The sequence below is a fragment of the Mus caroli genome, unplaced genomic scaffold (assembly GCF_978045245.1).
Source record: "Mus caroli unplaced genomic scaffold, Mus_caroli_1 scaffold_9, whole genome shotgun sequence".
NCBI classification, from domain to species: Eukaryota; Metazoa; Chordata; class Mammalia; order Rodentia; family Muridae; genus Mus; species Mus caroli.
The window spans coordinates 107,737,374-107,762,475 of NW_028227264.1; the positions used below are offsets into that span (position 1 = coordinate 107,737,374).

Sequence of the window (25,102 nt, forward strand, 5' to 3'; positions counted from 1 at the left end):
CACCGGGGCCGTGGAGACGACTCCGACCCCACTTTTAAAACGCTCTCATCAGGATCGCCCGGGTTTCCCCCCAAGTTCCTCGGGAAGAGCAACCCCCACAAGCACCTAATGCACGACCCGTGTCCTCGCCATTCAAATCACGCAGCCAATAGGAAAACCCTCCGCCCCGGGCAGACGCCTCGCGCGGCCCGCCGAGCCCCGGAGGAGGCAGGCAGGTCAGCCCGGTCCCACCTCGCCGCCCGACCCGGCTGCCTCCAGAGCTCTCGGTCCCGCGGGACGGGACAACCTTCCTTCCCGGCCTCCTCCCTTCCAGGAGCGGCCCAGCCCCCGGCAGCCAGAGCCACACCCGCTTCCCTCCGGTAGCGCCCCCGCCAGCGCTCGGCCCCCGAGCTCTTCCTGGGCCGGGCCGAAGCCGAGGCCCAGGCCGAGGCGGGAGCGCGCATGCGCACTGGGCCGCAGGGCGCCTCCCCGGCCGCGATCTCGCGAAGTTACGCTCAGCCCGGCCGCGGCTGACGGACTGACGGGCGGGCGGCCGTGCCGGGGGCGGGAGGGCGTCTGTGGTAGGAAGAGAGGCCCGCTCGGCCGGGCTCGCCCCAGTGCTCTGTGGGATACTGGAAGTGTCGAGCGTCTCCTCCCCGGCTCGCGGCTCCGCTCCGCTCCGGCCCTGCTCTCTCTTTCTCTCTCTCTGTCGCCGACGCGGTCGCATACTCCCCCCGGCGGCGTCCCCTCGCCTCCTTCGCCGCCGCCGCCGCCGCCCCCTTCCCCCCCGCCCCAGCTCGCGATAAGAGGAGCCGGCGGCAGGAGAGGGGATGAAGATGGCGGACGCGAAGCAGAAGCGGAACGAGCAGCTGAAGCGCTGGATCGGCTCCGAGACGGACCTCGAGCCGCCCGTGGTGAAGCGCCAGAAGACCAAGGTGAAGTTCGACGATGGCGCCGTCTTCCTCGCCGCCTGCTCCAGCGGCGACACGGACGAGGTCCTCAAGCTGCTGCACCGCGGCGCCGACATCAATTACGCCAATGTGGACGGACTCACCGCCCTGCACCAGGTCTGTGTGCCCGGCGTCCCCTCACCCGGACCCCGGGGCCCGCTGTGGGTGCTCGTGCCCGGGGCCGGGGCTGAGGCCGGGGAGTGGCGGGAGACTCCCTGCTTGCGGGTGAGGGGGCGGCTCCGTCGCTGGAGGCTGGCTGGGGCGCGGGGCTCCGGGCCCCCCTCCAGAGCCGCTCGCCCGCAGTCTGTGCAGTTTGGGAGGGGGGGAGCCGGCTGATCTTCCTGGGCGCGGGGCAGAATGGACTGTGGTCCTCTTGGGGGGGCCCCCAGGGCCATTTGTGGACATGTGTCTATGTCTGGTAGTCTGGGTCAAGCCGAGCCGGAGAGTAATGGGTTGTGCGGAGGCCCGGTGTCAGTGATAGACCGTGGGGAGGGGAGGGTTGTTGAAAAAATCCACTAACAGGGACTCTTGGGGCAGATGGAGCCCACTGGCCCGGAGGTGGGCAATGGTGTTGGTGTACTTTTTTAGGACTTGATTACAAATGAGGATGATGATATTAGTGATCCCGAGCCCTTAAAGCCGGGTGCCCTGAGCGAACGATTTCCTGTTTTCTCTTTTATTACTCTTGGTCACTGGGGAGGGGAAAACGGGGTGTAATTAGCTAATCCGGAGTGGCTGAAAGAGAGGGGATTGGTAGTGTATCTGTTAAGGGAAGCCTTCCCGAGTTGGCTTGCCCACCTCGTAACTGGAGTCTATGGGTTCCTGTACTCGAAGTTGGTCGCAGTCACAGATCCCTGAGTCCTGGCTCCTGGAGTGTACACCGGGGCTAGGAAAGATGAGAATAAACACTGCACTCCTCAGAGACAGTTGCCAAACTTTATTGTTATTTTTTTTTTTAATTTCTTTTGGTGGTGGGGGGGAGGAGGGGGAGAGGAAAAAAAAAAAACCAAAGCTAATCACAATCTTTTCTCAAAATGGATGCTTTGTGCATGTTAAAGTTTTATAGTAGTCCGATTGGGATCTCTCAATGTTAGCCAAATAAGGAGAAACTATTGGCAATCCAGAGATAATGTTGCTTTGCCTTTAACAAGCCAAAAGCAACAGAACCCTTAGAGTTCTGCTTGAAAAGCAAGTTTTAAGTGCTGGTAATAGGTGCCATGACAGATTCTTTCTATTTTCATATTAAGAAACTTGGGAATTACTAGGAAATTTACAGTGAAAAAGACTTTTCCCACTCCCCTCAGACTCCTCTTGGTTGTGTGGGAGAGCATAGCTCTATTTTGAATAATAGTGTGGTTAAAAACAGAGGTTGAAACCTAAGGCTTCGCACTTTGTACCTAAACTTTATTATTTTGTGCCTGTTAACTTTATACCTTTTAAAAAGACATGGTATGGAGGCATTTTCCTTTTATTGCTTCCTGCTTTAATAAGTGATGACCATTTAAAGTTTTATTTAATCAAATTCACATATCAAGCTTGGCGTAGCCTTTGTTTACAAAGCTGACTGGAAGGGCTGAAGTGCCTGACAATCTGCACGACAGATCTGGAATTTAGAATGGCACCGAGGGAAAATATAGGGTGGTTCTCTAATGTAATGCAAAGTTCATTTGCTTACAGCTTAAGGCACATTATAAATCTAGATCTGGAAACATGGTTTTGAGGAGGAAATCACCTTCAGCATTAAAAATTTTTATCATATAACATTAAAAAATAATCTTCAAGTATTTTTTTCACATGTCCTTGGCAAGTTTAAGTGAGAAATTGATTCTGAGACACACTTAACTATATGTCAGAATAATTGGATAGTGGTTTATATCAGTATGTTTTCTAAAACTAAGTAGAAGTGTAAAGTTTCTTCCCTGTGGAGAATTATACTGGCTTAAGAGGAAGAAGACAATGTCTAATGTTTTTTTTAATGCTGCAGTACTAGTTTAGATAGTTGAAAAGACAAGAAATTGGCTTTTAGAGGCTTGTGTTTATCAGTTTTTACTTATTTAAAGAAGCCAGACTTAATGATATCTTCTTGATTAACTGAATTCAGTGGTTTAGTGAATGTAGGTATAGTCTCTATGACTGCATATTTTCCTTGAGTTGACAGGAGATGTTTCTAAGTTTATGCCATTTGTATACAAAAAGGTTTTTGTAAATAAAACCTTTTTATTTGCAATTGGTGTGGAGCATGTTCCTTAAATCAATGAAGCCAAAGTCCTTAAAAGATGAAGCATTGTGGGGCTGGAGAGATGGCTTAGTGGTCAAGAGCAGTGGCTGCCCTTGCAGAGGTCCTGCGTTTACTTCTCAGTACCCACATGGCAGCTCACAACTGTCTTGTAACTCCAGTTGCAGAGGATCCAATACCCTCAAAAACATACATGAAGGCAAAATACCAATGTATGTTAAGTAACTGATTTTTAAAAAGCAGCATTGAGCCGGGCAGTGATTGCGCATGCCTTTAATCCCAGCACTTAGGAGACAGAGGCCAGCCAGATCTACAGAGTGAGTACCAGTAGCCAGGTCTGTACAGAGAAACCCCGTCTCAGGAAAAAAAAAAACAAAACAAACAAACAAAGGCAGCATTGAAATGTTTGTGTTTTCTGTATTGCTCTCATTTTCTCATACTTGTTTTCCATTATGACTGTGAAGACAAGGACTTCACTTTGAGCAAATTAGGGACACACCAGTTAGTGAGATGTGAGAAATGGAACCCCTGTCCTCCTCTTCATGGGATCTTAAGCTTTTCAGAAGTCTCTCCAGTGACAATCAGCATTTGTCTTCTTTAGCTGACAGTAAAAAGACTGATTTGGTGACTGGTCCTTAAATATTTTAATACTGGCAAAAGATCATAAAATATCGAAAGTATTTTGCCAGTCTAATTTTTCTTTAGTCTGTTTACATATTCACTCACCTTTTGTTGAGGTAGAATAGCCTCTGGTTCACAGGACAAAAGCTTTGGTCCTTACTGTACTTAAAGGGTTGTTGGTTGGTTGAATGAGCGCTCACTGGAAGCTGTGAAACTACTTCCCAGCTTCTGCTCTTCATCCCTCCCACATAGAAATGCCATCCATGCAAACGGAGAGAAAGAAAGCAAACGTGGGTCTTGGTCTCCAGACTACTCTTCCTCTTCTTCCAGGTGTAGGATACCGCACCGCTCTCTGACTTTTCTAAACCTAAGGTCTTCCAAGTGTAGGATACCGCACCGCTCTCTGACTTTTCTAAACCTAAGGTCTTCCAAGTGTAGGATACCGCACCGCTCTCTGACTTTTCTAAACCTAAGGTCTGGAGGACAGTTTCAGTTTTGCTAGTTGGCAGTTACTCACCTGTAGACTTTTACTCATAGCATGTGGTTATGCCTGCATTTTAGCATGCTTTGTAAACACTGTCAAGATTTATAGGGTTATGGATAGAATGCCTTTGGCTGGTCCTTACTGGCATGCCTAAAATGCAAGAGTGGCATGTTGGAGTTTAGCTTTTTTATTTTAACCTTACAGCTTTAACTTTTTCCTCTGTGCCAATGGTTTTCAAGTCAATTTTCAGTTCCCATTCTTCTACAGCAACCAACTTACTAATTTAAAATGTATTATAGTGATATAATGTAATCTTTAGCTAAAAGTATATATCTTTAAGTAGTCATGTATGTGCAGATGTAGTCCCTGTGGCTATAGGTTAACAGCTTCTTTGTTTTCACAAAACATTTCTTTAAGGAATCTTTACTGTTCAGAAATTTTTTTGTAATTGTAACTGAGTTTCATAATCTTTTTTACCATCTATTAACTGTTTTTCTTGTCTTGAGAATGAATAGGATCTTTTCTATGTAATTGTAATATTCAGCTTTAGTTTTAAACCATCATGAATTTCACCCTAAAGTTCCAACTCAAACTCAGTAGAGATGCTGAGCACTGTCTTTTCATTGACCCTCTATTCTGTTAATAATGTTGTCGATGTTACGATGAAGTTAAGATTTCAGTTCCTTCACTCGCTATCCCTGTGAATGGATGTCCACTCAGTCGCCTGGCTTTTCTTCAGGACTACCTTTGTATTACTTCTTTTCTTTGCTGCTTTGATTATCAACCTGTTCCAAGCAGTTATATTTTTATCCTGGCATTATACTAACAATTTGTCTTTCCATCTTTCTATGTGCACGTATGCATGCATGTATGTTTCGGTCTGGGATGCATATGGATTTTAGAAAAATCTTAGCACTCCTGTGTTGTGCCTCTCCTCAGTGTAGGTTTAAAACTCCCCGTCATTAGCTTATGCTTCATAGCTGTGGAATTGGTGACGTTGGATCTAGATCTTTACTTTTCTATGTCTATGCTTTCAGTTGTTTCTTTCCCTCCACTAAAATACCCTTACTTTCTTTACCAGCTCAGTTTCCTGTAAGGTTCCATCCAACTGCCAACCACTTTGAACCTGTATAGCTGAAGTAGCAGAGACTCATGCGCTCCTCTGGGTTCTCAGTACTGCGTGTACTCATGCTCTGGCTGGCGTTGTTTAAAAACACTTCTAATAGTGTCTAGAAGCTCACTTTCCCAAACTAGAAGAATTAGGACCCTCCTTCCATATATTTATGTTTCCAGGGGATCCTGACTCACTAATATTTTTATTGAATTGTTTTATTTCCTTTTTATAAATAAGTTTCATGGTTATTTGTATACATATTTGAAGCCTGCACGTCCAGATATTTAGAATACTGGTCCAATATTATAGAACCTGTCTTTTTATGAAACAAATGAAAAACTTGGAAGTAGATGTTAAGTACATTTCTTTTAATTGGTAAAGTATTATTTAAAAGTCCTAAATCAACTTCTAGTTTTGGTTAAGTGGTAGAAAATGCATTCAGTTAACAACTTCATAAGAACCTGAGGTAGATTCTGTAGTGAAATCCAAGGTTAAATGGTCAGTGTTCTTTTGTAATTTTACAGTAATACCCCCCACCCCGTTTCCAACTAGACAGACTTGCAGATAAGCTTAATATTAAATCATTGTGCTCTTAAATACAAGTGGCATAAACTTGTAAGGGACCCTTTGAAAGCCTCTTTGTAAAATGTAGGAATAGTGTACTGTAGTTTTTCCTTAAGAAGCAAAGCATTAGAGACATCAAAAGCTGTTGATTTCGAGTTCCTTGTTGCAGAATAATTCAAGTGCTATATATGAGCAGTCTGTTTTAAACTGAATGCATTTTCAGTTTTTAACTTTTACCTCTTTTATTTTTGTCATTAGATGTTACAGTTTTAGGAGTACCTATTAGATTAGTTATAAAAGTATTAAACTTAGTGTTAAAAATGTACATGAAATTGTTTTTCTGTATACCTTTCCTTTAGAAAAGCTGTGATACTTCATGCTAATGGCTCATAGAACTTTTTATTGAAATCACCCAGAATCCATTTTTAAATTTATTAGACAAATCTCCAAGGCCACACTGGTCCCTTCCTTCACAGTAAATGGGTAGTGTAGCCATATATGGGGTGTGCTGCTCTGCAGAGCGCCTGCACTGCAATGCTTAGATAGATCGGCTTCCCTGCACTTGCTGGCCCCGTGCTTCCTGGCAGCACTTCTGTGGTCTGACTTTGAAGTGTCATAACCAAGACTGTCTTTCATGAGCTTTAGCTTCAGTGTGATTGCAAGCTGTGACTGAGCGTTTTCTCAGAGCCAGGTAGAAGCAGCACTGGGTCGCCCACAGGAAACGTGGGCCATCCTTCTCTTTCTGTGTTTCCCATGCTCTGGTCAGTAAGAGAAAACATGTTTCAAGATCTAAAGGGTTCTGAAGGAACAGCTTTTAGAAACCTTTATTAGGCATAAGGACATCTTATTCCTACTGTAGAGCGCTATTTCCTGGCACGTCCTAAAGGTGCTGCTTCGTTGCTTTGGAGTCTGTTTAAACATAGCCATCTTTTCTTATACCTTTCTTCTGAAAGTATCGCTTTCCATAATCACAGTGAATTACAGTGAATGGCAGTTATAAAGCAGTCTGCATGCAGAGCCCAAGCTTTAGCTTCGGTCCCAAGCCCACAGCCTTTTATGTAGTCCTAGCTGCCCTGGAGCTCACCATGTAGATAAGGCTGGCCTCAAACTCAGAGATTCTCCTGTTTCTGCCTCCTGGATGCTGCGAGTAAGGGCATGCCACTGTGCCTGGTACCCTAACTTAAGCCTGAAGAAGAAAAGCAATTTTAAATATTTCGGTGATTGTATTGATGATTACTATTTGAGGATTTTCCCTGTAAATCAGCTAAATGAAAAAGCACGAACAGATTTTTTTCTTAATCTATTTTTGTTTTAACTAATACTTGAGATCTTTTTATGATAATTAAAATCCAATAGTAATATGTTTAAATTATTCTAGAATTCAAAATTATCCTAAATTTTACGAAGTGCTAAGATTTTTTTCTGACCATTAAATAAAGCATACTTGATTTTGTTTTGTTTTGGTTTATTTACAAAGGAAACTACCACAAAAATACTCCTTTTTTTTTTCCAGAATATAAAATTTAGCTTTCATTTTTCTACTAGGGACAGTTTATATCACTACATTTGCTATGTATTTATTTACAGTGATTTTTTTTTTAAAGATTTATTTATTGATTATATGTAAGTACACTGTAGCTGTCTTCAGACACTCCAGAAGAGGGAGTCAGATCTCATTACGGATGGTTGTGAGCCACCATGTGGTTGCTGGGATTTGAACTCCGGACCTTTGGAAGAGCAGTCGGGTGCTCTTATCCACTGAGCCATCTCACCAGCCCTATAGTGATTTTTATACCTAAGTGCACATTTGGTGCTTGGCTATAAACTATAGGAAGCTCATGTTTGAAATGTTAAAGAAGACGATCTCAGCTGGGCATGGACACAGGCCTATCTCTAACCTTAGCCCTCTAGGAGGCAGAGGCAGAGGCAGGTGGATCTTTGAGTTTCAGGACTACATAGTGAGGTCTTGGTTCAGAAGAACAAATAATCTCAACTTGTCAGCACTGTGCAGCATAAGTAATTCAATTTGTTTTGTGTACAGTGATCATTGATATTTGTAATCAGAGCAATCAAAATACTAATAATGTTATCTAAAGTGTTTTCTGAGCTGGTAAAATGAGCTTGTAAGTTGTTGATCATTCTTGACTCTAGTTGGGAGCCTCTTATTAATAAGAATATCAAGCTGTATTTTCCTTCCACGAGTTACAAAGTGTAACTGAGTTACAATTCTTGTCTTAATTTGAAAAAGATGAAAGGATTTTTTTCATTTTGATAAAAATGTAAAATGTGATTTACTTATGGCTCATAATTGATTCTCCTATTTATATGAATATATTTATCTCAGTCACTAAAAGAACAAAATCTGTATTTTTGTTTTGCTCCATCAGCACATTTAAAACAAGTAGTTTGATCATCTGGTAGCATTTCATAAAGTAATGGACGATTTTAACAACAGAAGGAGGTAGCATCAAAATAAAGGGCAGTTGAGATTCCCATGCCAGTCTATAAAATTATCAAGAATGACGACAGGTGCTTTTTGTGCTTTGGTGAAGGTACAGTTGCAGCTAAGGATGAGCAGATCCCATAACACTGCCCTTTCTCTTAATTTTTCTTTGTCTGAATTTTATTTCAGTAGGTGCAGTGTCTTAATTTAAAAAAAAAAAAGACTGAATATTGTAATTTTAACAGTAGAGTTCATAGAAAATGAACTGGTAAGTTGTGTTGACAACTATATCAAGATTTACAGCATTAAAAATGTATCAGAGGCAAGGTATAGTGACATACACCTTTAATCCCAGCACTTAGGAAGCAGAGGCAGGCCCAGCTCTGTGAGTTTGAGGGCCAGCCTGGTCTACATAGTGAGTTCCATTACAGTTGGAGCTACAGTGTGAGCTCTTGTCTAAAAAAAAGTATCAGAAAAGCATATACCAACAACTTATGTTTAGGTATCCATTATTACAGTGCAATATCTGTATTTACTTTAAGAGTGGAATATATCACTGATTACTAATACAAGTAGAATTTTGTCAAGTTTATGTAATCTATTTTAAAAATGAGTATCTTTTAACAAATCTTTTGTATTCATTTAGGAAAGGATTTCTTGGTAGCATAGCAATAAAAGTAATATATACATTATAGTGGTTCTAATTACAGAGTCTTTTCTGAATGTTTTCATTATGGATCCTCGTATGCCAGAATTTTCTGACCTCACTAGTATTTTGGGTGCTTATCTTTTCATTGTTGAGCTGGCTAGCCATAAAAAAGGCAGGCTTCGCTTCTGTATTACTGCCCTCAGTGCCTGCCTGACTCAAATGTTCTTTCATGGGTGGAGACATTCCACGTTGTCATGTGTCGTATAGGCATTTCTGAAATGACATTCACTAGAAACCATGCAAAGCAGTGAAAGCATTTCTCTCTCAGCTGTCACCTTTTTAATCTATTTACATGTGTTATGTGCTTGAGAAAGCGAGAGTCCGTGGACAGAGTCTTACCTAATAGAAAGCTTTAGCTTGACTATTACTTCATATTGACCTGATTGCTCTTTGGTTTAACACGGTCTCCTAAAAGAATTTAAGATTGCACAAACTGTTAACTTTCTGCAGTATTTGATAATAAAAGGAGATTGAATTTGATGAGGTGTGAATTTATGCCTTCTTAAAGTTTGGTAGCCATGTAGGAAAGTATTTCTTCACAAACTAATACACATGTATACATACACATTTACAAGTCACTTTTATGTTGAAATTACATATGCACACTCATATATCCTTCAAAATTGTTTTACAGGGAAGTATCTGTGCTTAGAAACATTTATGGAACTCATGGAGCATCAGTTCTAGAACATTTTTATGCATATCCTCTGTAGTGAAGCATAGTCACGAAAGTTACATTGTAAAATGTTGATCATTTGAAGTTGTATCTGCTGAATTAGATTGTGATAATAATGGTATCAGTAACTACATATTTTCTACAAAACTTATTTAAAAATTGCTATTGCTTGAGAATTTTATACATGCACATAAGGTGTTTTCATCAAATGCACCCCCCACCCTCCTCCCTGCTTCTCTCATCCTGCTATCCCTCCCAAGTTCATGTATTTTGTTTTTTAAATCCACCAAGCCCACTTAGTGCTGCCAGTATGCATGCAGGTATGGGGCCTCATCCCTAACAACAAACAAACAACCTGATCCTTTCTCCTCAAGCAGCTATCAGTTGTCGCCAGCTCTTAGCTACAAGTGGGACCTGGTGACCCCTCTCTAGCTTCCGTGAGTTCTTGTGGGCAACCGTCCTATCAGGTCATGAAAGCACTGCTTTCTCTCTTCTGAGCCTTGGGAGGAGGAAGTCTGATACAGATGTCCTACCATAGCCTCTTATCCCTGCACTTGACTAGTGGGTTTCTAGATTGATTGCCATCATTGCAAAACAAAGAGTTGAAGAGATAACAACTTAAGGAGTTGTTTAATTCTATTTCCATTTAGCAGGATAATAATATTGGGTTCTTCCCTGCAGCCTGTGACCTGATATCCATCCATGGATTCCTGGACCTGTTAGTGAAGCCAGGCATGCGTTCTGTCTTGAGGTGCAGACTACAAAGCTTATTTTAAATTAGAACAGGATCATAAAGAGACCCTCAGAGTTTATTTAACTCTTAGCACATTTTCCCCCCACTGGATGTAGATTGTTTCAGAATGTATAATGAATCTACTATACTCTCTTATCTGTGTCCTAGGTTTTCCATGCAACAAGTCACTATTGCACCTGACAGTTTGAATATTTGTGTATATATGTTTTTGTTCCTAAACAGAGTTTTGATGCTTGTGTACCCAGATTTGGATGCTGTATTTTCTTAACATTTTTAAACAGATGACATGTTTCTGTATCCTTCCAAAGTACACTGGGAAGTCTAAACAAAAATGTAGCTTCTGTCTTTTCCTTTAAAAAAGCCTATTACAACAATCTTTTCAGCCATCATTCTTCACATTAAAATGTCTAAGCTCACTGCATTTATCTTAGACATGAGAAGCTATAGGTAATTAAAACAGCATAGAAGAAAAATAGATGTTTAGTGCTAAACATTCAGTCTAGTAAACTCACATGAGTATGTGATTATCTACAAATGTGATCATCCTTAGTTTTTTGGTATATAACCAATTTTAAAAATTGCACATCTTTGTTAATCAGTGTTACTACACAGTTTACCTTTATTAGCTATATGAATCTGAATTTATTTTTCTAAATTGATGAACGTTTAATATCATTTCCACTTTTCATGGTATGGTATGAAAGAAAATACTATACTTTGTTCATCTTAGCTCTTATATTCATTGAATTGCTTCCAAAAAAGATGTTATCAAAGTTTTATGTTTTGCTCAAAATGCTATGTTGCTTTTGTACTTGTTTATAGAGGACACTTTTCAGTAAAGCTTCTAGCGTATGGACTGTGGAAAGCTGACCTTGACCAGACTGCTGCTGACACATCTGTAAAACCATGGGTGAGGTCATCCTCCATACGTCACCCATAGGAAAATTATGTTATTGTTTTATTACTCTGTGAATGTGTACAATTCATGGGGTTCACTCAGAAAAGTGGTTGGAAGAGACAGAAGAAAAGAATTGTTTCTTGCCCACTTTTCTTTTTTCTTTTTGGTGTGTGTGTATCCAAATGTAGGTGTAGAAGTCATAAAACAGCTCTGGGTGTCCGTGCTTGCCTTCCACTTTGTTTGAGGTGTCAACTCTTGTTTTTCTACTGACGTGCCAAGCTAACCTGGCCGGTGAGGTTCCAGGGATTCTCTTGTCTCTGCCTGCCAGATCCTCTTAGGAGCATTGGTATTTCAGAGGTTCATGTTACATATCTGGCTTTTATCTGGGTTCTGAGGACTCTGACTCAAACCTCACATTTGCATGGCAAGTGCCTTTACCCACAGCCACATGCCTGAGTCACCTCTTTCCATAGATTTAATTCTAGGGGACTGAGGAGATGGCTACTCTTCCAGAGCATTAGGGTGCAGTTCTCTGGACCTACATGGCAGTGCACAGCTGTCTGTAAATCCAGTCCCAGAGGTCAGTGCCCTCTTCTGACTTCTGCGGGTCCCAGGCCCACATGTGGAACTGATAATTAATTCACTTAAAAAGAGGTACATCATTTTTAAAAAGATTTAATTTGAAATACATGTTGTTAAAAATGTTAACATGATCTGCATTGGTATAATGCTGTTATCCATTTAAATTAGAAGGTAACTCCATGCAACAAATATTTCAATCATCTTGTATTTGACACTTTACTAATCTCTTATCCAGTGTCCAGTGTGCCTTTGATTGGCATTTGTTAACAAATGATAATAACTGAAAACATACAGGGTTAGATTTTTTTTTTTTTCAAAAAAGGACTTAGCCCAAAATTAAAAAAAAACAAACACCTATTTGAATGATAAATAATTTATTAATTTATATCTTAACCACTTTTGAACCTGTTTCCTCTGGTTTGTTCTCAGGGTTCTTGTTCATTTTCTTTCTGATCCACTTTTCTAATTAGGGATGAGTGTTTCTAAGACTATTTTGTCTATTTTTCTTGTTTCATTCATTGCTGTAGTTCCAACTATGTTCTGAAAATCTGTCCTTTTTTTCTTTCTTTCTTTCTTTCTTTCTTTCTTTCTTTCTTTCTTTCTTTCTTTCTTCTTTTTTTTTTTAATCATCAGTGACAGCCAGGGCAGGAACCTGGAAGCAGTAACTGAAACAGAAACCACGGAGAAATAACTGCTGCTTCTGACTTGCTCAGTCAGCTTTCTTACAGCACCCAGGACCACGTGCCCAGAGGTGACACCACCCACAATGCTTTGGGCCCTCCCACACTTACCATTGATTAAGAAAATGTACTACAGACTTGCCTATTGACCAGTCCTCTAGAGGCATTTCCTCAGTTAAGACTTCTTCCCAAATGCCACCAGCTCATGTTAAGTTGACATAAAACCTGCTAGCACAGTTCCAGACACTAGTAAGTGCTCAGAGATACATTTCTTTTTTCTTTTTTTTAAATAAAACAGATTCCAATAGTACTCTTATCTGTTCAGCCAAGTAGAAGTTGCTTAGGCTTCAGGAAAATGCAAGTCAAAACCACAGGGAGATACCCATTTCACAGCCTTTAGGATGGCTGTAATAAAGAAAGGACATGCTGCCTAGATAATGTAAGTTGGAACCCTGCTACACTGTTGGCAGGAATGTAAGCCATGTAGCCACTTTTTAATTATTAAATTTTTAATTTGTGTGTGTGAGAGAGAAAGAATGTGTGCAAAGACTGGAGCCGGTGTGAAGGACAGTAGTGGGGAGTCAGTCAGCTCTTGCCTACTGTGGTATGAGGGAATCAGACTCAAGTCATCAGGCTTGCATGGGTTCCCACTGAGCCATCTCAGCAGCCCAACTCTTGAAACAATCTCATTTCTGCATATGGCCTACGGTTCTGCACTACATATATATCTTTTGATTGCAAGCATGTCCACATAAAACCCTACCTGTCAGTATTTAGAGCAGTGGTACTCACAATAGCCAAAACATATAATACAAATCTTTATCAGCTAGTAAATGGATAAAGGGGTTTATTTTGTTACTACAATCAGAAGCCTATTCTTCAGCAATAAAGTGAATAGGATACTGGTAAATACTAAATAAATATCTAAAACTGCTGAATGAAAGAAACCAGTCATGAGAGACCACATACTGTAAGATTTCATTATGTTAAGTGTCCCCAGGAGACAGATATATATGTTATATGCATTATATCCAAGTAAACTTAGATTTTTAGAGCAGAAATTGTTTATTTACTACTAGAAATTGGAACATTGGCCGTCCCAAACCTTATGGTAACCTTGGCATTATTCAGTGTAGCTTTTATAGCAAGCAAGATGGTCAATGTTGCCTTTATAGCCTGCTGTCTGCTAGAGTGTATAGGCAAACATACAGGCAGTCTTAAGTCTCTCCGTTATGTCTAGTGACCTGAAGTGGTAGTTCTACAGTCTTGTGGAAGCATTTCCACACACTGACAAGCCCACACTAGAGTCAGGGACTTGGATGAGAGAGTCAGGGGTGGATGAGAGAGAGAGATGCTTGGGAGACTACCTCAGAGAATAGCATTTAAAGAGAAGCCTGGTGCTGAGCAGAAGTGTTGAAAGACTTTTATTTTTTACTGTATAAATGAGACAATCACATTTTTTTTTTCATTTAAAAAAATCGCCTTTGCTGCAGTGTAGACAGTGCACTGAGAAAAGGATAAGCCAGAGACAGGGGGATACAATTCAAAGCAGAGTAGTCTGCAAGAACTGACTTGCTGGCAAGCTTAGTAGCAGTTGGGTTAGAAAACAGATTAGCTAAAGATATAGTTAAGACAAGGAATTGGTGAGTACGAAAGCAGCAGAATAATGTGAAAGAGTGGAAGCAAAGACTTGTGTGCCGTGCATTCCCATGTGGCTTGCTTTGTAAAGGAAGGCTCCATGCCCTGTTACTGCTTAGCTAACAGAGCACTGTGCAAGAATGACTGATGGAGCATTGACTCTGGAAAGTGTTCAGAGGATGTGTGGCTTTTGTGCTAGTAGGGATGAGCAGCACTAATGATATGTTAAATTTGGATGGCGAGCAGGGAGTTGAACTAGTCTGTTCTGTGAGCTAAAATTTGATGACCAAATAAAACAGTGTATGAAGTTATAGAAAAAAACACAAGAATTCATATGCCTAAAATAAATTCTCTGTCTGCTCTCCTCTCCCCTCAAGTTTTCTTGTACATTTCAGTTTTGGGATATTTTATGATTGCTGGGAGGTGTCGGGGGCAGGTGTTCTGAGGGATGTGAGGAGTGACAGACAAGAGTGTGGAAGAGTAGTGAGTGGTTGGAGTGACCACACTACGTGAACCAGGAAGTAGTTGCCATGCATTGAATTCTAATATAATGTTTTCTCTTTTCCACTTATCTTGATGTTTAATCTTTGGGAGGTAGGTCTGTGTGTGTGTGTGTGTGTCTGTGTCTGTGTCTGTCTCATGTGTGAAATGAACTGATGATTTGTAAAGTATCCTTTCTCAAAATACTTAAGTATAAAAAGACTACTTAAAAAACTGTTATGCATATACAGCAGAGGACTGCCTGGTCTCTTCTCAGTAAGAGAAGACACATCAAACCCACAAAAGACTTGAGGCCCCAGGGAGTGTGGAGGTTTGGTGGGGTGGAGACATCTTCTTGGAGACGGGAGAGGAGGTATGGGATGAGGAACAGTTAGAGGGTGGACTGGGAAGGGAATAAAAACTGGACTGTAAAAAAAAGATTTAATAATAGTAGTAGTAGTAATGTGTTGTATTATACCATGTGGAGGCAAAGCATTTGTGTAGGACCAAATGTGGATATTATTTTAGCTGTTAACACTGACTAAAGTAGACATTTTTACAATTATGTCATCTCTGAGAGTTTTACAAGCAAAGTATTAAAATTCTGTTCAGACAAGGGGAAATACCTAAATGGCTACTTCTGGTAATATTTTAAGGGTTAAATATAGATACTTGGACACAGTTGGTGACTATCAGTTTGCAAGTTTGTTAAGGGGTTGGTGTTAAAGGGTACATGCTTATTTCTGTATTATATTTTTCACCCTTCTGTTTCATGAGGATAGGATTGGCAGTTTGATAGGCAAGATGGGTGAGCTTTGAAGGGTTTTTTTTTTTGTTGTTGTTGTTGTTTTGTTTTGTTTTTTTGAAACAAGGTTTCTCTGTATAGCCCTGGCTCTCCTGGAACTCACTTTGTAGACTAGGCTGGCCTAGTCTACAGAAATCTAGTCTCAGAAATCCCCTGCCTCTTTTTTTTTTTTTTTTTAAAGATGGAATTAATGTATATTTTGTTGCTATTGGATGATGAACTCAGAAAGTTCAAAGACAAGTTGATTACTAAAAAGGCAGATAATTTTCAGAGGATACTGGATTTAAAAGATATCATTTGATGGTAGCATTTTGGACAATACTAGCGGAAGAGATGTAGACAAAAGAAAAAGTCCGTAAAGCAGTTTTTATACAGTGAATGCTTTTGCTTTGCAAACTGTAAATATAAGAATTTGGTAATGAATATCCATTTTAAGAATTGATTAGGAAAATAGCCACAGGTCTCTAAAAACTATAAGTGACATTAAAGCTCAGCATAATGTGAATTGTTGGAAAACATTTTTGAATCTGCTAAAAGAAAATGCTTGTTGAGTTCAGGTCCTGAGTTCCCATCCTTAGAGCCTACAGAAGAAGCAGTAAAAGGCTCAGTGTGGCAGTGAGTGTCTGCAGCCCCAGCATGGGAGGTAGAGACAAGGGAAGCCCTGGAGTTACTAGTCAGCCAGGTTCCCAGAAACAATGGGGGTCTCAAAAATAAGGCAGAGAGCTATTAACTATTGAAGAAGACATTCTCTACCAACCTGTGTACACCACACACCCAGACTGTTGAAGAATAATGTTGACACTTACAAATTAGAAGAGGTATATGAGGCCCACCCCCTCTCCAAGTTAACTGAGTGGTTAGTGGTTGATGGGGCGAAGGATTGCCATTCTCTTTCTGGTGATTGCCTGTGCTTTAAGAGATAAGCCCCACTTATGCTCATGCGAGTAACCACTAATTAAACCCAAGGGGTTGCACTAAAGAAAGATAGAAAAATAGGGTGAAGGTCTCCGGAGAAGAAGGGTTTCAGCAAGAGGAGGGACTGACAGAGGGCAATAAAGGGTAAAAATGGCAAACTTCAATACATGTATTATAAAATTGCCAGGTAATTTTTAAAAGTTATAAATGAGAAGAAGAATAGGAAGAAGGCAATAGTATGACATTTGCATGTCCAGTGTGTACATTTCTTGTAGAAGACTGGTAAAACTCAAGTATCCATTGTGTCCCAGATCATTCTGGAGGAAATTGTACGAGTTCCTAGATGCGCTATTGAGTTTCTTTTCAACAAGTTTGTTGACCTTTTCAAAAAGACTGTGTGTGTGTGTGTGTGTGTATGTGTGGTGTGTGTGGTGTGCACTCGCATAGTGTATTTTTGGATATTAGAGGACAACTTGTTGGTTCTCTTTTTCCATTTTGTGAGTTCCCAGAGTGTAAGTTTCAGCTTCGGTGTAAGCGACTTGATCCACTGAGCCAAACCACTGGTCTGTCCTCTTCCTTTTTTGACAAGGTTTGTAAGTTCAAAGGAGAGAAATATTGCCAACTAAGTATGATTTCATACTAGAAGGACTTGGCTAAGTTCATATTGCCTTTGTTGTTAACATGCCATAGGTCTGTCACAGACTTCAGCCAGGACCAGATAGATGGTAGCTAGCACCTGGATAGCTCGCTGCCACTATGTTAGATTTTGATAGTTCTGTGTCAATGCAGACTCTGTGGTTTTCACTCTTGACCCTGTGTTAGCTAGCATTTTAATCAACACAGCTCAAGAACACCTAAAAGCCTGCAGAAGTGAGGTTTAAACAAGAAGATGAAAGATGATGGTATGTTGTAAAACTACATTTCCAAGTTGCCAAATGTAGGTTGAAATCATTGACAGACATGAGAAGCAAACATGTGCAGAGATAGGCTAACATTGGCTTTGCCTTTACTTAATTCCATCTTATTTTTTGAGGTACTCTTTCCTTAAACCCAGAACTCATTGCTTAACTAAACTGGATCACTAGTGAGCTCTGAGCACAGTCTTCATAGACAACTCATATAGGCCCTTTTCCTATCCTATGAAGTTTTCTTCTTAACAGCACCCATGATAAATACATTTAATAGTTTAAAAAGATATTCTTACCTTCTTGTATTGGCACGAATATGGCATTGAAAATGGTCTTAGTTCAGGTTGTCAAGTTTTTGATTATAGCAGGTTCTTAGATTCTTGAATGTGGAAATGAATAGCTGCATCTGTGTTCAATGTGTAACAGCTTCTTTTAGGCTTGTGTAAGGATTGTTTCATTATTGTGGTGGACAAAGTGAGGTACAGTTGTGAGTGCTGTGTTGCAGAGCTCAGAGGTGAACTTGGACATAGTGTTTAACACTTTTCTGGAGTTACTTTCAACTGTTTGAACCAGATCTATCACTTTCGTGCCTCTGGAATCTCCAGGGCTTAATTATAGGACAGTTGATAGGCCCAAGAGAATCTAGTTGGCCCGTTATTTCTTGAAACTGAAAAAGCCAGCTAGTTAAAGAGACTGCTGAAGGAACCAGAGGACTCAGAAGGCCCAGCTTTGCCTCTGCTGCTCTAGAACGTCTTACTTAGGACATTAGGTGGCACTGGGTAGGAAATAGGGATCTTCTTGGTTCACAGTTAATTTTTATAACATTAGCCCTTGCTCTCATTTCCTTAATGCTGGCACTCTATGGGCCTGTGAAAAATATTTTTCGATGCGTATATCATGAAGTATGTGAGTTTTAGCAAGAGCTCCTGTCTGACTTGGTTTCCAATGCATGGGCTTATATACCTGCTCTTCTGTTTGCTCTCATGGACTGTCAGGTTTTCCATTACTAAAAGCTTGTTTGTTTTTTTGGATAATCTGACTCCAAGTTTAGAACATCTACATTTTACGTGACTGAGGATGACAGGGAGATAAAAACAAAATCCAGCAAGAAAAGCAGTTCTGAGTTGCAGCAAAAAATAAAAAAAATTAAAAATTCATGTTTTTTTCTATTATTAACTGTTCTTTTCCTATTTTGGAATAAAGTGGAACTAAAGCCTAAACTAGGTAAGGTAGTGATTAAAGATGCTTATAGCAGTACAAGTAATATGCTCTTCAAAGATAGGAAATAATTAATTATGTAGCTTTAGCTGTTACTTGCTGGAAATAGAAGTGAATTTTCAGGAAAGGCAATTTTTTTAATCACTCTGAAGAGATATTGTTTAGAGGGAGCCTTTTATTGGAAAAACCAATCATGCGTTAGTATTGTAACTATTGTAAAAGCTATTCAGATTGTTTTATCTTTAGTTTATATTTATGAGCATTTTGCTTATATGTATGTCTGTGCAGCACGTGAGTATCTGGTACCTGCAGATGCTAGAAGAACTGGAGTCACAGACGCTTGTGAGCTGCCATGTGGGTGCTGGGAACCAAACCCAGTCTTCTGGAAGAGCAGCTGGTGCTCTTAGCCAGTGAGCATTTCTCCAGCCCTTTGGACATGTTTTTATGAAAAAATATCCTGTTCTTTCAGAAATTTACTGTAGCCAGTAGTAGTCTAGTTTCTTTTTAAGTTCACTCCATTAAAAATGCTGTGAAAGTTGTATCAAGCCATACAACTCTAAGTTATATTAGTCTTCCAGTATCTTAAAGAATAAATACTTTTATATACAGTAATAAAATGAGGTGAAGTGCATCCTTAGTAGGAATATATCATGGAGGAGGTGTGCTTATGCTCTCAGGCAAGTGCTTTATTTATCAATGCCTTTTTTTATCTTCTCCAAACAAAACAATATATGATTTAATTTTTGTTTTAATTCCGTGTGTGCACATGCACACAACACACAGACACACACATGGAGACACACACATGGAGACACACACACACACACGCGAACGCACAGCACATCAGATAAGCCTGTGGATGCCACACAAGGATGTTGGATACACTGTGGCTAGAGTTCCAGTCAGGTATGAGCCCACCTGACATGAGTATGGGGACTGAACTCAGGTCCTCTGGAAGGGAACAAACGTTCTTTTCCACTGAGCCATCTCTCCAGCACCTGATTTGATGTTACTGTTGGCTAAAAGCCTCTGGACATCTAAATCCCCCTCCTGCCCCCAACTTTGAAGGTAGCTCTAAAGTTCAATATTATTTTTTAGTTATGTTACTGTTGAAAAAAATTCTTCTAAAATTAAGGAAAGGATATGGCCTGATGTTAATGATCAAGGTAATTTTTTAAACTTTTTAAAACTGGATCTCAAATTTTTTACATATGTGTAAAAATATCTTATTTTATATAGCATACATGCATACATACATACATGTGAGTGTTTTTCCTATGTGTATATGTATGTGTACCATGTGCATGTTTGGTACTTGTGGAGGTCAGAAGAAGCCTCAGGTCCTCTGGAACTGGAGACAGAGATCTTTGTGAGACTCCATGTTGGTGCTGGGAATTGAACACATTTGCTGGATAAGAATGAGTAAACTCTCCAGTCCCCAGTTGGGAGTAATTTTACCAAAAGACTTTTAATTTTCTTTTGTATATATTTCTGGCAGGGACTTTTTTGTAGGTAACAGTCATACATCTGTATCCCTTCTTAGCCTGGCTGTTCATGTGTACAGATGTGCAGATCGATAGCCAGATGAGTAGAGAGACTACGAAGTTTTGGTAGGCAGGCAGCCCTGTACTGTGGCATATAATATCTATGATATTTAAGCCTATTTGGTATGGCCTTGCTCATTATTTAGAAATACTCACATTCTGTTAAAATTCAAAATATACTCACCCAGAAGCCATGTCCCTAAGGTGAATCATGAGAGGTTATGCAGATTCCTTCTGAAAACCATTTCTGAATCATGGGCAGGGACCTAATTCTCTTATCTATGAGAGATTTGTGAACATTATGCTTGGGCCTTTGAAAACTTTGTAAGACTATTATTCAGGATTTAAGTACACTGCCATCTGTTGACAGTGCATTTTTGAAATTGTGTATGTTTACTCAAATTGTAGTAAGCAGTTAGAGTCATCAATAACCAAAACAGACAAAAATCCTGGACATTCTTGTGTACACATATATTCTGTTTTCCTTATGCTTTTATAATATAGATAGATAGATAGATAGATATGACATGGCACCATTGTGAAAAATCAGAATGGGGAAAGGGATCAAAAAAGAATAAGATAAAATTACAAGGTAGTTGCTAAACCTTTATCATCTGTAGCCTTAGTTCATAGATATTTCTTACGGGAAACCCTACCCCCAGCTTACTCAGAAAGAGTAAAAACATTTTACTAAATATTTCAGTTCAACTGACAGTTTGCTTGATTTACAAAACTCTCTGCTGTAAATGGTGGAGGGAATGGCTAATGTGGTCTGTACGTAAGCAACAGCACACAGAGAGGCCTGAGAGGTGTACCACACACAGTGCCCACCTGCTGTGTCCACTGGAAGAGTATAACCTAGTCAGAAAGGTGAACATGACCACCCTCTGTCAGACATTGGTGAGTGGAGGGCAGGAAGAGCTCTGCAGATGAAGTTGTAAATTGGTACAGTGACTTTGGGAAAATGTCAGGGAGTTTCTTATGAGAGTCAATGTACATACACTATGCAGAATTCAAGTTTTTATATTTACCCAAGACAACAAGACATTAGGCTTATTTTAGGGATTTATTCTTCTTATTTTCTGTGCGTGTTTTGTGTGCCTGGTGCCAGTGGAATGCAGAGGAAGCCATCACCTACCACCTACTCATAAACATAAACATTCAGAAGCATTCTTCAGACATCTTTTTCTCTTAATTTCCACTTCGAAGTGTTTGTTTTACTAATTGAGGTTTGGGGAAGGAAAATATATGAACACAGTTGGTCAGGTGGGCAAATAAATGACCATTTAAGATCTGTGCATTTGCTTTTGTTAGGGAATATTGAAGAATAGATTTACTGTGATAGACAAAGAAGGCCAAGGGTGGCTTTAGTTAAAAATGTCATGTTTGTAGTGAGGAGGGTTGGTTCTTAGAATGATACCACCAGCTGACCCCTTTACAGGTAAAGTGATAACAAGGTTAATTTTCATTTGTATTTTGCTTAAAGCACGTGTACTAAATTTATGTTAGCATTATTTAAATAATATAATTTCAGCCAATTTTAAAGAGGTTTTTTTCAGAGATCCCTATTTTATTCATAATTGAAAAAAATCTGTTGTGGAGACTAAATTTGGGGTTCTTTAGCATGGTTTATAAAGTGAATTATAACTTCCCTCTTGCCTTCTCCTATATATTTACTTACTTCTTTCTAGTAATTTGCTATTTTTTCAACTCATGGTCATTTGACAATATTAAGTGTTCAGTACCTGACATACTGCTATTTTCTCCCCCCTTTAAGGAGTTCTGTTTTTTAACCTTTGCTATTTTATTTTTTAAGCTTTAAATTGTATTTCCTAGATGCCCCATTACTGCTTAAGCTGTTGCCAGTTTTCTAAGCTCCTGCTAAGAAATGTGGCAGTTGCCATATTAAAGATGGCTTTCCCTCCTTCCTGTTTATAACATCATTTACAATTTGTCTTTGTAAGTCTGTCATATAGTGCCTAAGGAAATGGTTGATGGCCAATAATTATTGAAAAGTTACACACGATAGAGCAGTGTGGTAAAGTAAAAAGAGGAAAAAAAGGAGCAAGCTGATTTTGGTATTTTAAAGAACTTTTCTGGGGAAAACATGCCTTATTAGAAGCAACATTAAAGAAAGAGAAGCGCTCAGCTCACCTGCACATGCTTATGCTTTTATGTCAGCGTGAAGAGCTGCATCTGATACTTTCTTGTGTATTAGAGCTAGCGTTGTTGAACTGTATACATAACTAACTTGTAAAATGGCCTTCTTTTACATCCCTTCTGTTTGTCCTCGTGTACGTGAAAGGTAAGTTACCTGTAGATTTGTAAGTAAGTTATAAATTAATAATGCAGTTATAAATAATGCAGTTACCGCGAAGGGTGTACATGCCTGTGATCCTAGCTCACGTGTGGCTGAGGCAGGAGGATGCTTAGTCTGGGCTGTAGAGGGGGAGAGGGAATAGTGGGAAGGTGTTGATTGTGTGAGTACTTCTCCCATAGGGCTTCTGATATCAGCTGGAAAGATAGCTTCATGTGGGTTTCTAAGTCCCGTTCTTGTAAAGAAAGGAAGGGTGACGACGTTTATTAGTTTTGGCTGTTTTTTTCTTTTGTTCCAGAAGTCCGTTTTTATATTCCTTGGTTATCTCCTTTAGATTTTATAGGCTGTAATTCCTCTAATAACTTTTCTTCCACGGTTGGAAATTTTATGATCTTAAATATAAAATTTTATATTTTAAAAAATTTTATATTATAAAAAGGGGGTGGGAAAGATTACTATAGAACTGAAAAAGAATTTTCACATTGTTTAGGCACAAGGACCTCACCCATACCTATGAACTGTTACTTAAGGCTCCATTTTTTTAAAAAAAAATGTTTGGTAAATTAAGAGCTATAAACTAGAATGGAAGGTCAATGCTAGGTAAACAGAGGAAACTGAACCTAATCTGTCCGTACTCGGCTTTATATATTCATTGTGAGCTTGTTTTGTTTGTTTGCTTGTTTTCAGTAACATTGCTGGGATCCGTAATAAAAAATCCGGGCTGTCTTGTGGTAATTCGCTCTTGTGGTAATTCGGTACCTATGTTCGTGTATTTTAAGACTTTCAAGTTTGCCTTTAACCCCCTGCTTTTTCTTCCTTGGGAATCCCAGAACCTTATATGGTCAAGACTCAGCTTTCAGACTTTCAGTAAAATGCAAGGCACCACTCCAAAAAGAAAAAAAAAAAAAAAAAAAAAAAAAAACACGCAGGCTGGCTTTTACTTTGTCTTCAGTGTTCTCTTCTTGGCTCCTTTATCACCACAGTAGCCGAGTTACTCAGAACCTCATGTGCTGTGTTAGAAGCCGTCTTTCTGGGGGAAGGAATTCCTTTTGTGGGAGTATTTTTATGCTAGAACACTAACATTAACAAATGGTCCATGGCATTGGTTATATCATTTGATTTAAAAAATAAAACCGCAAAGCAGTTTAGGTTCTCTTGTCACGTTGTAAAAGAGGGTATATTGTATCTGTGTGTCTCATACCTAGGAAATGTAGAAATTGTTGATGGTACAGTATTGACGATGCTGAAAAATGAAGTTGCTGCCTGGGAGTCTTTCTGTAGTGATTGATGCTGCTGCATTCTGAGTAGAGGACACATGAAAAGATGGCGAGCATGACTAAGTTCTCTGAGTGGCTCTCAGTATCACTCAGCTATACCATTAAGGCAAATTAATATTGTGAAATTCTTAGGATTAGTTCACAGTTCCATTTAGGAAAAGGGAAGCTATTCTCTCTCAGTTAAACTAAAGACTATAAATTAGCCCAGTCTATGGCAAGTCTATGACACACACAAATAGACATAGCAAGTCTATGACACACACAAATAGAATTTCCATGATCATGGTGCAAAGTAGCAAAGATTGCCAGCTTACACAGCTACTGGTAGAGCTGCAACATCATCCTGCAGGCTCCTCCTATTCAGTGTCTGATTAAAGTCCAATATACTCCAGAGACAACTAGTTGTCATTATCAGTATAGTGACAACTAAGGAAGGGCCCTTGATTTTGAGTGTTCATAGTATGGTAGAGGACGACAAGGGGGGAAGGGTAGAGAAAGCAGATACAAGTGAGTAAATCACTGTTGGTAGTGTTTTAGGACAGGGTGTTCATGTTACAGAAAACAGTCATTCAGTCCCAGGGGTAGAAGACGTTAAAGACAAATGCTGAGGTCTAACTGAGCAATTTAAAGGGTGTACTAGTGTCTTAACCATTAACCAGTGAAGTCCAAGAGTGTGTGCGTCCTTTGTCTTCCTCCAGAGATGCTGGCACGTTCTAACTAGTTCATTCTGAGGAAGGACCGAAAAGATTGGAATTCTTGGTAGCAGTTCTTTCTTTTTTTCCCTTCCTTCTTTGTAGTTGAACTTGTTTCTCTCTTGAACCTCCAGTTAGAGAGAGAATTACCTTAATCTCTCTCAGGAGCTCCTCCAGTCATCACACCTTGTTAAAAGGCGCTGCAGCACTGAGGACCAGGCTCTCACATGAACTCTTGAGGAAATACTCCAGCGACAGTCAAACCTTAGCAGAACCTAAGAACGTCTTTCTGTTGTGTTTCCAGCGCTAGCTTTGTTTTGTCTAAGAACTTTAGTTATTTTAGCAAAGTTTTATAATGCTTGCTTTCTAACAAAGAAACCTGTACATGTGTTAAAACTTTTAGTGGGAGAATTCTCCCCAACTAGGCAAACTATATTTGAATTTATGTAATCATTGAATTTGTAGTTAGATAAAATAACTTCTGTGTAGTCAGTGGTATGTAAAATTTGTATGCAAAGGTTTTTTTCCCCTCACGTTGAAATTTTTTATGACATTATAAAATTTTAATTCATTATTCTCTGATTCAGAGACTCAGAGTTGTCAGTAGTCGTTTACATT

The 25,102-nt window shown here is 39.8% G+C and overlaps 1 protein-coding gene across 10 annotated transcripts in view; it reads left to right on the plus strand.

Moving 5' to 3' along the window:
- The first annotated feature begins 498 nt into the window (after window positions 1–498).
- Window positions 499–25,102, plus strand: part of Ppp1r12a (protein phosphatase 1 regulatory subunit 12A) — a 111,108-nt gene continuing 86,504 nt past the window's right edge. For 3 of the 10 annotated variants that reach the window (XM_029482714.2, XM_029482710.2, XM_029482715.2), the window contains exon 1: window positions 499–1,046. In XM_029482714.2, the coding sequence (XP_029338574.1) occupies window positions 810–1,046 (237 nt within the window). In that variant the 5' untranslated portion in view covers window positions 499–809. The remainder of the gene's footprint in view (window positions 1,047–25,102) is intronic. The other 7 variants (XM_085843139.1, XM_085843141.1, XM_029482712.2 and 4 more) reach the window with 4 other exon arrangements.